This window comes from Chelonoidis abingdonii, chromosome 24, assembly GCF_003597395.2.
Source record: "Chelonoidis abingdonii isolate Lonesome George chromosome 24, CheloAbing_2.0, whole genome shotgun sequence".
In the NCBI taxonomy this organism is placed as follows: Eukaryota; Metazoa; Chordata; order Testudines; family Testudinidae; genus Chelonoidis; species Chelonoidis abingdonii.
Genome location: NC_133792.1, coordinates 22,521,770 through 22,536,550, shown reverse-complemented (window position 1 = coordinate 22,536,550; position 14,781 = coordinate 22,521,770). Strand labels below are relative to the sequence as shown.

The 14,781-nt window shown below is 40.7% G+C and overlaps 1 protein-coding gene across 3 annotated transcripts in view; it reads left to right on the top strand.

Moving 5' to 3' along the window:
* RC3H2 (ring finger and CCCH-type domains 2) overlaps nt 1-14,781 on the top strand; it is a 48,567-nt gene that overhangs the window by 21,239 nt on the left and 12,547 nt on the right. For all 3 annotated transcript variants that reach the window (XM_032767656.2, XM_032767655.2, XM_032767657.2), the window contains exons 9-16: nt 4,503-4,615; nt 5,216-5,524; nt 6,651-6,865; nt 8,334-8,761; nt 10,064-10,234; nt 11,483-11,638; nt 13,386-13,599; nt 13,745-13,829. In XM_032767656.2, the coding sequence (XP_032623547.1) occupies nt 4,503-4,615; nt 5,216-5,524; nt 6,651-6,865; nt 8,334-8,761; nt 10,064-10,234; nt 11,483-11,638; nt 13,386-13,599; nt 13,745-13,829 (1,691 nt within the window). The remainder of the gene's footprint in view (nt 1-4,502; nt 4,616-5,215; nt 5,525-6,650; nt 6,866-8,333; nt 8,762-10,063; nt 10,235-11,482; nt 11,639-13,385; nt 13,600-13,744; nt 13,830-14,781) is intronic.

Genomic DNA, 14,781 nt, shown 5'->3' with positions numbered 1-14,781 from the left:
AACATCAGAGCTCTCTGTCCAGAAGAGTGCAGTGCTAGGAACAGCTAAGATACTGCGCAGAACCCTCAAACTCCCAGGCTTCTGGTAGAGGACCCAAGGTTGAGGAAGACACATACCACCCATAGGGGTGAGAGGGGAACTTTTTTTTATAAAATACCAAAACGTTGACGTTAATTGTTTAAACAACAGAGAAAAGCAAGAATAATTTTTAAAATGTTAGTTTAAGGGATAATGTGTCACAAAAGAATCCTAGACCGTCAGCACATAGGACCATCGGCATGCAAATCCCCCTCTATCCCTTCTGTGATCTTCTACAACCACCAAACCAAGCACCTAGCATCTTAAGTAATCGCCATCTATTCAAAACTCTCCCCTCCATATAAAACTATACTGTGAGCCAGGATCAAGGATTTCTGTATAACCCAATCATAAGAACCTATTTCAGGTAAATCACACAAAGGACCTTTGTATATAAGTAACACAAATAGCTGCCAAATCTTAACAAAGTAGACCATAAGTGCTGATCACGGCCTTTTTGCATTTCATCATTTTCTAACTTAAACTTTGCCATTCTTCCAGATTTACACTGTCTTTCCCACCCTGACATCTGGCAGTTGTTCTGCTACGTCAAAAATGTGAATTGATTGTTTCTCAACCTCACTTAATGCCAGAGTCCCTGGACAGATGGAAAAAAAAGGGAAAATAGTGCAGCTCATTTGACTAAAGAGCACAAGAAACTTTTCTCAGAACATTTTGCTTTCTGACACTAAGATAAATGTATCCATCGATTTCCTTTAGTGATGCTTCTAGCAGGTTTGGTCGGGACTCGCTATGGGCATTGTGCTAGCTGCTTCTTTCTCGGGGGGCTGTCTCAGTGTAACCTGTGAGAAAGCTGACATTAGGGGTCTTTTCTTTCCTTCTTTCTAATCACTGATCCACCAGTGTGTTCTTTAGTATATTAAGATCTGCAGAGGTGGGAGGAATAGCTCAGTGGTTTGAGCATTGGCTTGCTAAACCCAGGGTTGTGAGTTCAATCCTTGAGGGGGCCACTTAGGGTTAGGGATCTGGGGCAAAAATTGGTCCTGCTAGTGAAGGCAAGGGGCTGGACTCAATGACCTTTCACGGTTCCTTCCAGTTCTAGGAGATTTGTATATCTCCAATTATGATTATTATTTTTATTATTAGATCTGACCATGGGTCTTTTGCCTGCTTTCAGGCTAGAGGTCAGAGCTGTGAATTGCTGGTTCAGGGATATGCCCCTCCCGGTGAAGAGCTGGCCAGTTTGTTGGACGAAAAGATTGACCTCACTGCTCTTGAGTTTAAGGATTGTTAGATCTAAAACTAAAACAAAACCTAATATCTGTTGCAATGGGGCTTAAATTTGGCTGGATCTGTCAAACTTTTGGGTTGGCTTTTAGAACTGGTCACTTATTTATTTGCTTGCCTTCATTCTTGAAACTCTGAGCAGCACACTTCCTGGCATATATTTTGCAGCTTTTCTTTGATCCCAGCATAACAGATATACATGCAGGAAAGCCTAATGCAAAATTCTTCTCCTGCATCTCTCCCCAATCAGAATGTATAGATAGTGAACTCTGCTAGCTTTCTGGCTCAGGTAACCCCCCAACATAGGAAAGGAGCTCCTAGGTCTTCCTCCCCTGGACCAGGAGAGAACCAGGGCTGCAGAATCGAGGAGGTGGCAAGTAATGCACTCCTTCGCACAAAACAGGAAATAAGAGAAGCAGGGTGGTTTCTCTGAGCCAAAAATCATGACTGCCAAACTTCTTGAGGTGCCTTGTAAACTACTGCTCCATCTTCTCTCTCTCTCTCCCCCACTGCAAAGATGGGACAGGAGGACTGAGACAAATGGCACAGCGGGAAGAGGTTTCTCCATCTGAGCCTGTCACCAGCACTGGATCCCAAGGCAATGGTTCCAACCGTGGGTGCCCTCCATTTCAGTGGCCAGTGGGAGTTCACAGAAAGCAAACAAAAAATCTAGTTGACAAGATTACATTGAGCATTTAACTTTGTATGCCTTACTTACAGGCATTAGCCAGCCCCCTTTTTCTGTGGGGACCTCTCAGCTGGGCTTCCCTCATCCAACAAGTTCCTGGCATTCAGGGTATACAGAGGTAGGAACTGGGATTCCCCACTGGCAACCATATGGCTGGCTGGTATGCATATCCTGTCCTCCAAGACTTGTTTCTAACTGCACTGACAAGGGGATCAAAGGAACAAACCAAACAGAAAATCCTGCAAAGAAACCGACACCTCTGGCTCCCCAGGACATTACTTAGCCCTGCCTCAGATATCCTTATCTCATATGGACAAAAACTGTAAAACTGAAACCAAAGAGGGATGTGATCTTCACTGCCTCCCCAAGAGACTGCACACCCAGAATGAACCCTGTTATTTTTATGTTCAGAGTCAGAATCTTTCAGTGTCTTTTAGACTCTAGTTAAAGTTTCTGTAGGCTTCAGGCTCCCTGTCTAAAGCACTCATCTAGAAAGAAAATGGCAAAGAAAAGCTATTATGAAGAGGGCTGAGTCAGTTCAGCTCTCCAGGTCAGAACTAATGAGACAAATAGGGAAATACAGGAAAGATTCTTCTTTTGGAATACTTGAAGACCAAGCTAAGGAGAATAACTGCTGCCTGGGACCTTCCTACAGATGAGCCTTCTGTGTAAAAAGAAGTGGAAAAAACACATAGGCAACAAAATGAAAAGAATGAGAGGGCCCAAAACAGTAGTGCTGTGGACTTCTAATAATAAGTGTGGTGGGTTTGTATCCAACTAGTTACCAACAGACAGGTAAGTGGACTCCTATCTAAGAAGGACATTACGAAGCAGCTTCAGCAATACTATGGGCCTCCACAGCATCCATCCCCTCCAGTTGACTACCCATGGTAGGATTACTCATGTCCAGCTTCCTTTTGGGGAAAGTCAAAAAGCCCCTGGCGCTACCAGGGAACTTTCAGAAGACATCCTTGATTCATTGTTTATCTTGGATGCTTCTTTCCGTGGTTTTCATTTCTCAGGTCGGGTCAGCAACACAGGCATGTTGTTGGAAAGCAGACACCCAAGCAAAGAAAATCCTGTCAACATCAGTATATGCTAGGGAAAAACTTACGGAGAGCTGATGGGCAGAGGTAGTGGCTGAGAGTGAGGGTGGGCAACAAAAGGAAACGCTTCCATCTGCAAGGCAATAGAGAAGGGAATAAAAGCCCAACTTGTATGGTCGGTCCTTCCAAGGCCATTCTGTGAGCAGCTACAACTAAAGAAATCAGTACAGTAAAGGAAGGTGTAAAAATAAATTAAAAAATCCCCAAATCTTTCCTGTTGCATGACCCCTGGCACATCCATTCAGAAACCATCTCTGATTGATTTGGCAGACTCTTCTCCTTTATACACAAATATCTATCTGTCACACTGGGCAAATAGGTGTTGGACACACACGCAGTACAACAGAATATCAGGAACAGATTTGTTTTATCCCTGGTATTAAGTGTTGATATGTGCATTATATATGATGTAAAGATAGGATTTTCAAAGCCAGCTAGGGGATTTGGATTCCAAAATCTCCACCTAAAATATGTATGTGAGGGATAGGATTTAGTTCTTATCCCTATCTCTTTCAGTTCTGGGGTGACAGAGGCAATTCTTAACTCATGGGAGGCATTCCTTTTCATCTGAGAATTGTTTGGAAGGATGTTAATGGAGTAGTTCTCTTGCTGCCGTCTGGATTGGAGAGTAACAGAAACCCACTATGTGATCAGCCTGCAGGAATTTTACCCTGGTATTATGGGGTAGAAAATACAAGTCTGTCATAGTTTTGCTTTAAAACAACTGAACACAAATATGTTCCTTTAGAGCTTTCCTCTGTTCCGGTAGTTCTCAAACTGGGGGTTGCAACCCATGGGGGAGGGAGGAGCAGAGATGTTGTGAAAGCCTTGCTTATATTAAAATTAAATTTAAAAATTAATTAACATCTTTTATTTGTAAGGGGGAGGGTTACACTCAATCTTGCTGTGTGAAAGAGGTTGCCAATACAAAAAGTTGAGAGCTTCTGCTATATTCTGCTTGATTATGAGCCCTAAAATAAGAAGGGGTATTTTCTAGAAGAGAAACTTTCACAGAAAAAAAAAAAAGCACGCGCACTCCAAATTCGGATGTGTGATTCTTAGGAGGTTGTGGCTGAGGTGTTAGTCAGGATTATGAGGGCATAATGATCCTGAAGGACATGGCATCTTGTAATTAGTACCTGACAAATTCATGATTGTCAGCAAAACTTTCTGAATGCTGTACGCAGCAGAGCTAGCCACGATGAGCTCAATGTGACACAAGGATATTCGTAATGTCAGTGAAAAACTTCCTTATCTAAAGGGGTGATTTGAGAATGAAAATTGTCAAAATTGGCATGGCTGTATTTATATATATTCTTTAAAACTACTTGTATTTAAACCTGTATTGGATTTTAAGTCGGATTTTTTTTTCTGTTTTTAAGCCGCAACCAAATAGCAAATATAAAACGAGTATGTGCCGAGATCTGCGACAGCAAGGTGGATGTCCACGAGGAACTAACTGTACATTTGCTCACTCTCAGGAAGAGCTTGAAAAGTAAGTCTGGGGATGATGTCATTCTTTCCATCAAATCAAAGCAGCTTTCATGAAATCCTGAAAGTAGCTTCCTTTGTGTGTGAATTCATTTCTAGGGATCCTTGAATTGCAAGAGAGCTGTTTGTGCACGTTAGACCTCTTAAAAATAACATCTATAAATACATTGCCAAAATTGCCCTTTACTTACTCTCAGAATATAGCCGAAGCAAAGTTTTCCTGCACAAAATTACTGTCTCTGGGCCTGGCACCTTAAGAGGTCTGCAATGGCGCAAACTGAGGAATAGTACCCATTAGGTCTTAATCAGCAGTTCTTTATTCCTTAACTCAGTTTACCAAATATCTCATGTGTAACTTCATTTCCACCCAAACTCATCTCCAAATTAACAACTCCAATGCCTCTCAGAGGATGAGTTGGTCTTTCACTGTAGAGTGAAATGTCTGCTGTTCTACTTCTTTCTCCAAACGAGTGTTCATGGTTTAAGTTAAATTGTGAAGTGCTGTTAATAATATCCCTCTCATCCCTTCTGTCATGTCAGTTTTACAAATGCATTAGACTGCACAATGTAAACTCCTTTATCAGCTTTGTCTTTGTAAATATAGGTATCGTTTGAGGAACAAAAAGATCAGCGCAACTGTGAGAACATTCCCTCTCCTAAATAAAGTTGGTGTCAACAGCACTGTCTCAACCACAGCAGGAAATGTAATCTCTGTCATAGGAAGCACTGAAACAACAGGAAAGATGGTGCCGAGTTCCAATGGGATTGCAAATCTGGAAAGTGGTGTTCCCCAATTGATTCCTCGCTGCGCTGAAACCTCCTTAAGAGTTCTGGAGAATGTCAAGAAGGGGGGAAAGTCTGGAGCCAGTGGTCAAAATGCCTCTGGGTCTCCTACAGAATCGCTATCTGAAAAGTATGTATTGCTGTGGGCTAAAAGAATTGGGATCAGATATTCTAATGTCCACATTTTGCATTTTTCATATCCTTGCAAGCAGAAGAGAGATGATGAAGGTCTGAATTATGTTCACGAGTAGTTTCTGTTTTAGTCTTTGCTACGAAGTGAGTCATAGAGACTGAACTCTGGTTCTGTTTTATGCTCTTCACAATTTGAAGGGCATATGTTTTTCTTTTCCTCATGACTTACATAGCCAGTTGCCCTTTTAAAGGGTAATATATAAGCTATGCATTTCAGAAAATCTGCTGTGGCTCGTGTGCAAGCCTAATAGAAGACTTTCCAAAGGGCACAACACTGCATTCTACCTACTGAAGGCCAGAATTGAGCTTGAAGAGGGAATGGCCTCTTCTAAGTGAGGTGTTAGGAGATGATATATCCAAGTAATGTACCAGGTAGAGGGAAAGGGGGAAATGCATTGGAAATGCTCCTTGGTGGTGTAGCAATGCAAGGTCTGATTTAGCAGTGGAGATGTAATTTTGTTACTCAGAAGGTCCACCTGAGTTATGTCAGTGCTTTTAGTTTTTAAAAAATCTCATAGAGAATGGCTAAATTAGTACAGCTCTCCACATCCCTTTTCTTCCTGTTTCCTGCACAGTATCTAATGTCATTGTTTTTAAACTGAATAACCCCAATTTGCATCCATAATTTATTTCATTATAGTCGAGTTGTGCAGAATAGTCATTGCATTTCCAGTTATCAAAAATACTCTCTTGTACTCCCGGAGGTTTTCCAAGTATCACCTTTTTTAAATTGTTTGGCATTGTCCAAACAGCACTGGACCTCAGACCAGCTTTTCAATGCCTATCTGTTGTTTCCAGAACATACTTTCAGTAGTGATATTTGAGCTCTAGGTACAAACTAAAAGGTTGAGATCAGCTTATGAGTGCATGATGGTCTCTTGAAGAGAGTCTGCTTTTTAATAATAGCATCAATGTTGGATTTAAAAATATAATTAAAGTCTTCAGAAATTCCAGTGGAGATAATGAGGAATTTGGGCTATGTCATACTGGAGTGTTTTGTGTTTGAGTTAGAAATTACTAAAGATGAATGCAAATACATTTGATTTCTTTGCAATTCTTTTCAGTAAAATTTGTTCTCCACCCAAGACTCCTGTAAGCCAGGCAGCAGCTACCTCAGCTGGTGGTCCTAATATTGGAACGGAGATGAATTCTCTGACTCCAAAATCCAGCCCATTTGTAACCAGAGTACCTGTCTACCCTTCACATTCTGATAATGTTCAGTATTTTCAAGATCCCAGGACACAGTTATCCTATGAAGTTCCACAGTACCCACAGACAGGTGAGTGACATGGTTACTGATGCACAGGCAATCCTTCACTTTTGTCTGTATAAACTTGAATGTGTTTCAGTGTTTGTGCTTTCTAAATTGCTTCAAATCCCAATGGCACCAAGTCGTGGGGTTTATTTGCTGGGTCTCCTAGTTTCAGCAGAGCCTAATACCCAAGCTTTTAATCTCTGAATATTATGATTGAGTAAAGAGAGGGATGCAGAATGCAGGAGCATTGCTACACTCTGCATTATTTCCATATATAGCTAGAGAGGTCTCCAAAATTCTTTAAAGGAAGTTTAGCAACATTTAAACCACGCCTGCTTATTGGAGAGGGGACAGATGTGTTGAAGATTTGTGTTGTGGAGAAGTTCTGTTTGCTTTCTTTGTGTGAAACATGTGAGACTCCATCTTGCTTGCATCCTTCATGGAGCTGGCTTAGCAGTCTCCTTTTATAGTGTCTTATTGGAAACACCACCCTTCTTCACCCCTCCATGTGGCCAGTTATTTACTGTCCACCCACAGTGAGGGCCAGTCTCTGCACTCCAATATGTATGGGTCTGACTTCAGTCTGTGCGCATCCATGAGCAGAATTTAGTCCAGGTTATGCATTTCCCACTAGCATTTACAGACCTGAATAACTCAAGCTTTTTCCCAAATCTTTTCTAGCCATCTGTGTACACAGACAGTCCCAGTGTGTGTGTCTCATAGACTGCACAAATGTTCTTATGCCCTTGAGGAATGGTTTGTCTGAGTATTTATCTAGGCAGAGACCTGGGAGGGAGACACTCTACGTACCAAGTATCTCTGCATACTGTGCTTGGTATTTTGGTAAGCTAACAAGCACCATGTTAGGTAAAAGAAAGAGGTTTCTATTAAGTACAGCCAAGGAAACTGCTGTATCATTTGTTCTAATTTCAGGCAGGTCCCAGCTGGCAGAGTAGGGTGTAGGAGGGGAAAATAATCTATTCTGCAATGTAAAAAATAAACCACATGCCAACTGATGGCTTAAAGACCCTCAGAATTCCTTAGACCCAAAGTGTTGATACATAAACAGAGATGACAGACCTCTTTCTCTAAAAGTATCTATTATCTAACCATATAAAATGTATGTGTACACACACACTGTCTCTCTCTCTCTCTCTCGGTATGGAGAGGAAGTGCTAAATTGCCACCTGTTCTTGTAAAATAAATTTTAAAAGTGCTGCCATATGGTGAAATAAACCACTCCTCTGCTACCCCTCCCAACCATGTCAGGTCCTGTGAACACACTGTACAGTGTTGGTACTGTCGCTGCAGGCCGTGTTCTCAAACATGCAGTGTACATCCACAGAGAAGTGATGGAATTAATAGGGGACCTGTAGAAACAAGACACTTTACTCTGAAGTCAGTATCAAGTGCTACTTAAAATTTTAGAACCATTTTAAAATTCTGGATTATATTGAGACCAAATTAAACATGCTTTTTTCCAATTTTCAAGGATATTACCCACCACCTCCAACAGTACCAGCTGGTGTTGCTCCCTGTGTTCCTCGCTTTGTGAGGTCCAGTAATGTTCCAGAATCCTCCCTCCCACCTGCTTCCGTGCCATATGCTGATCATTACAGCACATTTCCCCCTCGAGATCGACTGAATTCTCCCTACCAACCTCCTCCTCCGCAGCCGTATGGACCAGTTCCTCCCGTCCCTTCTGGAATGTATGCTCCAGTGTATGACAGCAGGCGCATCTGGCGTCCACAGATCTATCCAAGAGATGACATTATTAGGAGCAATTCTTTACCTCCAATGGATGTGATGCACTCATCTGTCTATCAGACATCATTACGTGAAAGATATAATTCACTGGATGGGTATTACTCCATGGCTTGCCAACCTCCAAATGAGCAGAGGACTGTGCCTTTACCAAGGGTAGGTGAGAATGGAAAAGAAAAGATAAGATTTACTTCAAAAGTCATGCCAGAAATCATACTACCTAATTAGCCCAGAGCTCTTTTCTTGCCTTGCATTTACACTTGTCAAGTAGCAACCCCAAAACAAGTTGTCGTTTAAACTATAATAGGCAGATCTTTGTCCTTTTGGGTAGGGCTATCTTAGACCCCTGCTCCTCTGCTTACAAACACACATCAGCTAAATTAATTACACACATCCTGGATGTTGCCTACTCCTATTTCCTTGATTCACATTATGATATGATTCTATGCATTGAGGAAGGCACTTTTGGATCCAAGATGCATCTCCCTCTGCCTAGATCGTATACTGACAGCTAAAAATGGGACTCCAGTCCAAGGCATCCTGACCCAGGGATGTCAAATGCATGGCCTGGGGGTCAGATCCAGGCTGCTAAATGTATTTATATGGCCTAGAGGATATAGGTTGTTCAGAATCTCCTCTTTTTTTTTTTTTTTTAAAGTACATTTCTAGCTCTCCTGGTCGCAGAGAGAACCTTTCAAATGTAAACTGAATGTAATCGATACAGTAACGTTTGCTTACATGTGCAGATGGCTAGTGACAATAACTTAGGGGGGTGAACTCACCTGCCCCATTAATCTCATTGGAATGTCAGCTCCAGTGATAACACTTCAGTTGCAACCTTTAACTGTTTCATTGCAGAGCATTTTAGCATATGGACTGGGAAATAACAGGGAGTTAAGCCCAAGGGGAGGTGGGAATTAGGAGTTGCTGCAGAGAAGGAAATCGAGAGGAAAGAACAAAGGAGATGCAGAGAAAGGAGGATGGAAAAGGTATAAAAACAAAGGAGAGAATTAGTGGTGACGATACAGGGGAGCAGATTTTCACAGAGTGATGCTGAATGTGATGATAATGTACTGAATAAAAAATATCTAAAAGTTGAGTTACTGTGTGATGGCCAGATTGTCCCCCGGATTGCACTCTGAATCTCCCAGTGACATCAGTGGCAGATCACTGGGGTTGGGGGGGCGGATGGATCCTAAATTTACACCATGGCCTACGAACAATAATTAAACATGGAATGAATTTGACACCATGCTGTACACATTCCTTATCTTGTCTTCATTGTTTTCTCTCCTGCATACAAATACATGCCTTGCGACTGGTCTTTGGTAAGGTAGCTGTGACCGTTCCTTGCTTATTCTTCCATGTGTTGGCAGCTATGAGAAACCTATAAATTATCTGCATGGTTCTGCTGTGAGTATTCAGACATTGATGCTCTCCTCCCATTGTTTACTCTAGGAGCCTTGTGGTCACTTGAAGACCAGTTATGATGATCAGTTAAGACGGAAGCCAGAGCAATGGGCACAATACCACTCTCAAAAAACACCGCTTGTGTCCTCAACCCTTCCTATGGCAACACAGTCTCCAACACCACCTTCTCCTCTCTTCAGTGTTGACTTCAGTACAGAGGTGAGAAACCAAAGAATTTCATGGTACTTTTTGCTTCCTTTTTCTGCACTTACCAAGAGAGCTTTTCTGTGATTCTATTAGATCAAGTTCATCCCCCCACAAATACAGGAGATAATCTTCCTAATAAAGAAATTATTGGATATTAAGATGTTACACTTGATCACTGACAAAAGGCCAAAATTAAGTGAAGAACTGGCTTAACTTAAAGGCAGCTTAACTTTATAGCAGTGTTAGTTTATTGTTAAGGCTCTTATACCATAGTATGGGAAACTGGTGTAGAGTTTCATACAGATCTCCTGTGCAGTTAGAGTAGTACATCATATCAACAGCATATCACGAATATCAATTGTAATTAACTGTGATTAGAGCCTGTTATGAACCTTCAGATTTCTTTGTAAAGCATAGTGGATATATTTTTCCATTTGGAAGAACCCTCCCATTTTATTTTTTTGTTCTTAATGGCGCTGTCACATGATGATCAGGTGCATATGTGCCTGTAGTCCCAAAGAATGCATAAATTGAAATGAAAAGTGACAAGGCCCTTGTAAAACATTTAGCTGTGTGGTATGACAGTAGCAAAATGGAAGTGAGATGTAGGAGGCAAGGCATAAGAACTGGCAGTGTGTCTTGGAGGAGAAACCCAATCTTGCATTCTCTCAATCTTTCTATCCACCTAAGAATGAAAATATTCAAAATAGATCTTGTCTAAAAAGCTCCTTAGTTGGTGTTTATTCTAAGTTATCGCAAATAGTTATTTTAAGGGTTACGTATGGTCACAGATCTCCCATCAAGTGCTGGTTAAAGCCTTACCCAGACTGGGGATTTCTGAGTTTTGTTCTACCAAGGTTTACTTGATATAACTTTAGGAAAGGAAAAATGCTTTGCTTTCTCAAGTTTTCATTACCCTAGTGATATGCCCCAGATACAGCCATTAAAGTGCACTGGTGCCAACCCAAAGTGTCAGCAGGCAAAGCAACTATTTGTACAGGCGAAGCTTACTCCTGCTTGGAAGCAGTAAGCTTCACAGGTACAAAATGTGGCTTACAGTGGTTTGTGCTAAGGGTTGGTGCAGATTTACCAGTGGTTGGCCACTGATGGCTGAAATTGAGGCAAATCCCCAGCATGGACACTGACTTAGACTACCTGCTTCATGTCTTGAAGTTCACAGTAAGCAGCTTTTCAGTATAAACACCTTAATACTAAATTCCTTTTGGTTTTGTACCTTTTTTTCCCCTTCCTTTTCAATAGTTCTCGGAGAGTGTTAGTGACTTGAGTGGTACTAAATTTGATGAAGACCGTCTTTCACACTACTCACCCTGGTCCTGTGGCACTATTGGTTCCTGCATAAATGCCATCGACTCAGAGCCCAAGGATGTAATTGCCAATTCAAACGCTGTGTTAATGGTATGGCTGTTCTGTGCTCTGCCTGTTCACTCATGGGGTGGAAAGTGTTGCAAGTGTTTCCATTTGATTGCCAAACTTAATTTGATTGCCAGGACTTTTGTAAATAAACTTCTATTGATTATAATAAACTAAAATACTAAGTCTTGAGGTTAAACTGGTTCAACTCATTTTTAAACTGTTTGGAACAAACTTTTGCCCAGCTATGTAAACAAACCCCCCTCTTATCAATGAGGGGAAAATGCAGTGGTGTTTGTAACATTCTTAGACTTAAAACAAACTACTTTAATACCAAATTAGCGTAAATAAAATTTACTGTTGGCCATAACATCTTCAGTAAATAATTTATAATTCAGGACTCCTATTCCTCAGACTTTTTTGTTACACTGAAGGGATGAGTGGATGGACAACTATGGGGCTGTATAATAAGGATTTCCACTTCTGGTCAGGTTGCTTGCAAAACTGTGCATCTTCAGCTGTTTCTTCCTCCTCTAGTGGATAGCGCTTCCCATTTAAGAGATGTCTACAACAGTATAATAGTGTCAGGACAATCCTGTGTGGTGGATTTTACAGACTAGCATGGGCCAAGGTGTCAGTGTTAGGCAGATGCCTCCATTGGATTAATAGTGTTCCAGCTAGTTCTAAGTGAGATACTCAGAACTTACTTGACCTTGTTGAGCAAATTATTTTTTTCCCCTGTGGGTATCTGACCAGATTTTCTGTTCCATCTTTGTCACTGTTTCAGATAACCTTTATTTTGAAGGGAGTGCCTTCAGTGGGGTGACCAGATGTCGTGATTTTATAGGGACAGTCCCGATATTTGGAGCTTTTTCATATAGGTTCCTATTACCCCCCACCTCCTGTCCCGATTTTTCACACTTGCTGTCTGGTCACCCTAACCTTCAGCAATGTTAGCTCTACAGAGAAGACATGAAAAAGCTAAAACTTGCACTGCACACCATAGACCAGAGTATTCTGCATGAACTTTAATCATGGCTGCAGTATACGCACAGATCATTTATATAAAATTAAAATGTCGTTTCATTCTTGTAATTTCCCTTAAACAGAGATCTCACTCTGCTAAAAGGCTTTGGAATGGACATATCCTCCTACAGTTTCAAAAAAACAAAAACAAAAAACCAACCTTGAAATATATGGAAATTATAATTGAGTGAAAATACAGCATAACCTTGTTTTATTGGATTTAAATTGGGTACACAAAATGAATTGGGATTTGAGTAAACTGGAGAATAAAACCTATTTAATAAACATCCAGGGAGATGACCTCATTTTGGATAAGTAAGGTCTCGTATGCATGTTGGGGATTTCTGTCCTACTCTGGTATGATCAAGCAGCTGCTGCTCGTGCATCCTGCACATAACGGCAATCATGTATCAAATCTCTGCTAGCTGTACCCCACCTTCTCCAGTATTAGCAAGGATGTTGCGGGTCCATACTGTGGAAATGGTGTTTTACAGCAGCTGGGCTTTTTTTCTGAGAGGAAACAGTAAAGCTTTAAAAAAACAGAAGTGTGTCCTGTTCCACTGTTGATCACTGTCTGGTGCCAGCTGGCCACTAAATCCCAATAGGTAAGAGTCATTATGTCCCCTTCCAGGCTGGTCAGGTTGGAGCGAATCACCTTGTGTAATAGTGGTTATTTAATGACCCCTTGGCCTTTTGAATGACCGAACCAAATATGTTGAACTGCAAATCAGCCTCTTGTATGTTCTTGTCTCTCTTGAATGTATAGGATTTGGACAGTGAAGATGTTAAGAGGAGAGTTCATCTATTTGAAACTCAAAGAAGGGCAAAGGAAGAAGATCCTATAATTCCCTTTAGTGATGGACCGATCATCTCCAAGTGGGGTGCAATCTCCAGATCATCCCGCACAGGTTATCACACAACAGATCCTATTCAGGCCACTGCTTCCCAAGGAAGTGCTACTAAGCCCATCAGTGTATCAGGTACAGTAAATGCTTCCTATTGCCAGCACCGCATATGCCACATAGGCGTTTAGATCACTGCTGTGCACAATTAATAACTCTGTGTATATGCATATTCTCTTATTGAAACTGGGAAGTCATTGAATTGTACCTTAATTTGTTATAGATTATGTCCCTTACGTCAATGCTGTTGATTCAAGATGGAGTTCCTGTGGCTCAGATTCTACTTCATCAGCATGCTATATAGAACGGTATGAACTTTCCCTAGTGGCTTTTGTTCAAACTGTTGTTCTATAATTTACAGCTATTCTAAAAATCCCAGGCAGAAAGAAAAAATATCTAGAATATGAATTACCTAGTAATTTTAAACGTGGGAAGTGCTTTGGCTTTATGCAACATCAAGCATTGGAATTACGAATTCCAATAATTAAACTAGGATAAATCTGATCTAGCTATTGTTAGCATCAGTGTGCTGAAGCGGACTGGTCACAGAACTGGGAACCAGCAATTGTTGAGCTGTAATCCCAACCCAGATATTGATTGCCATGTGCAGCCTTCAGCAAGTCACTTAACTTCTCTGCCTCAGTTTCCCTCAGGGTGGATTTGATTTAAATCACTAGTCAGGAAGACTCGACTTAATCATGGATTTCTACATAAAAGCGCATTCTTGTTGGTTGTTATAACCTTAATACATATCCTTCACAACTCAGAGATAGATGTAGGTTTCATTTTTAGAAGATGATTTATTTTGAAAACTTTTCAGATTAGTTTTACAGCTATATCAGAAAATGAATAATTGTTTGGTTATTTCATTTACCAAAGGTAACTGAAGCAGATATTTATGAAGTCATTGGGAGGTGACTATCTCCAATTCAACAGGTTAATCATTAATATTTGGAGGATTTTCTTGCCATGCTGTATTAAAAGGAGGAGATCACCAGACAGACATTTGAATTGTCTTACTTAACTGCAACAACAATGTTATGTGTTCTGGATTTTTTTCTTCAACGGCAAACATATAATATTTTAATAAAACAAGCATATGAATTTTTTAATTTAGTTAAACATTCAAGTTTTTTAAAATCAGGTTTGTTTTTGTTAAAATTGTTTTTACCTAAAATAGTTAAATGAAATTTTTGTGGGTGTTTTTTTTTTTAAAGTAAATAAACTATGTCAGCCAGGTCAACATGAGAAACTTAAAAT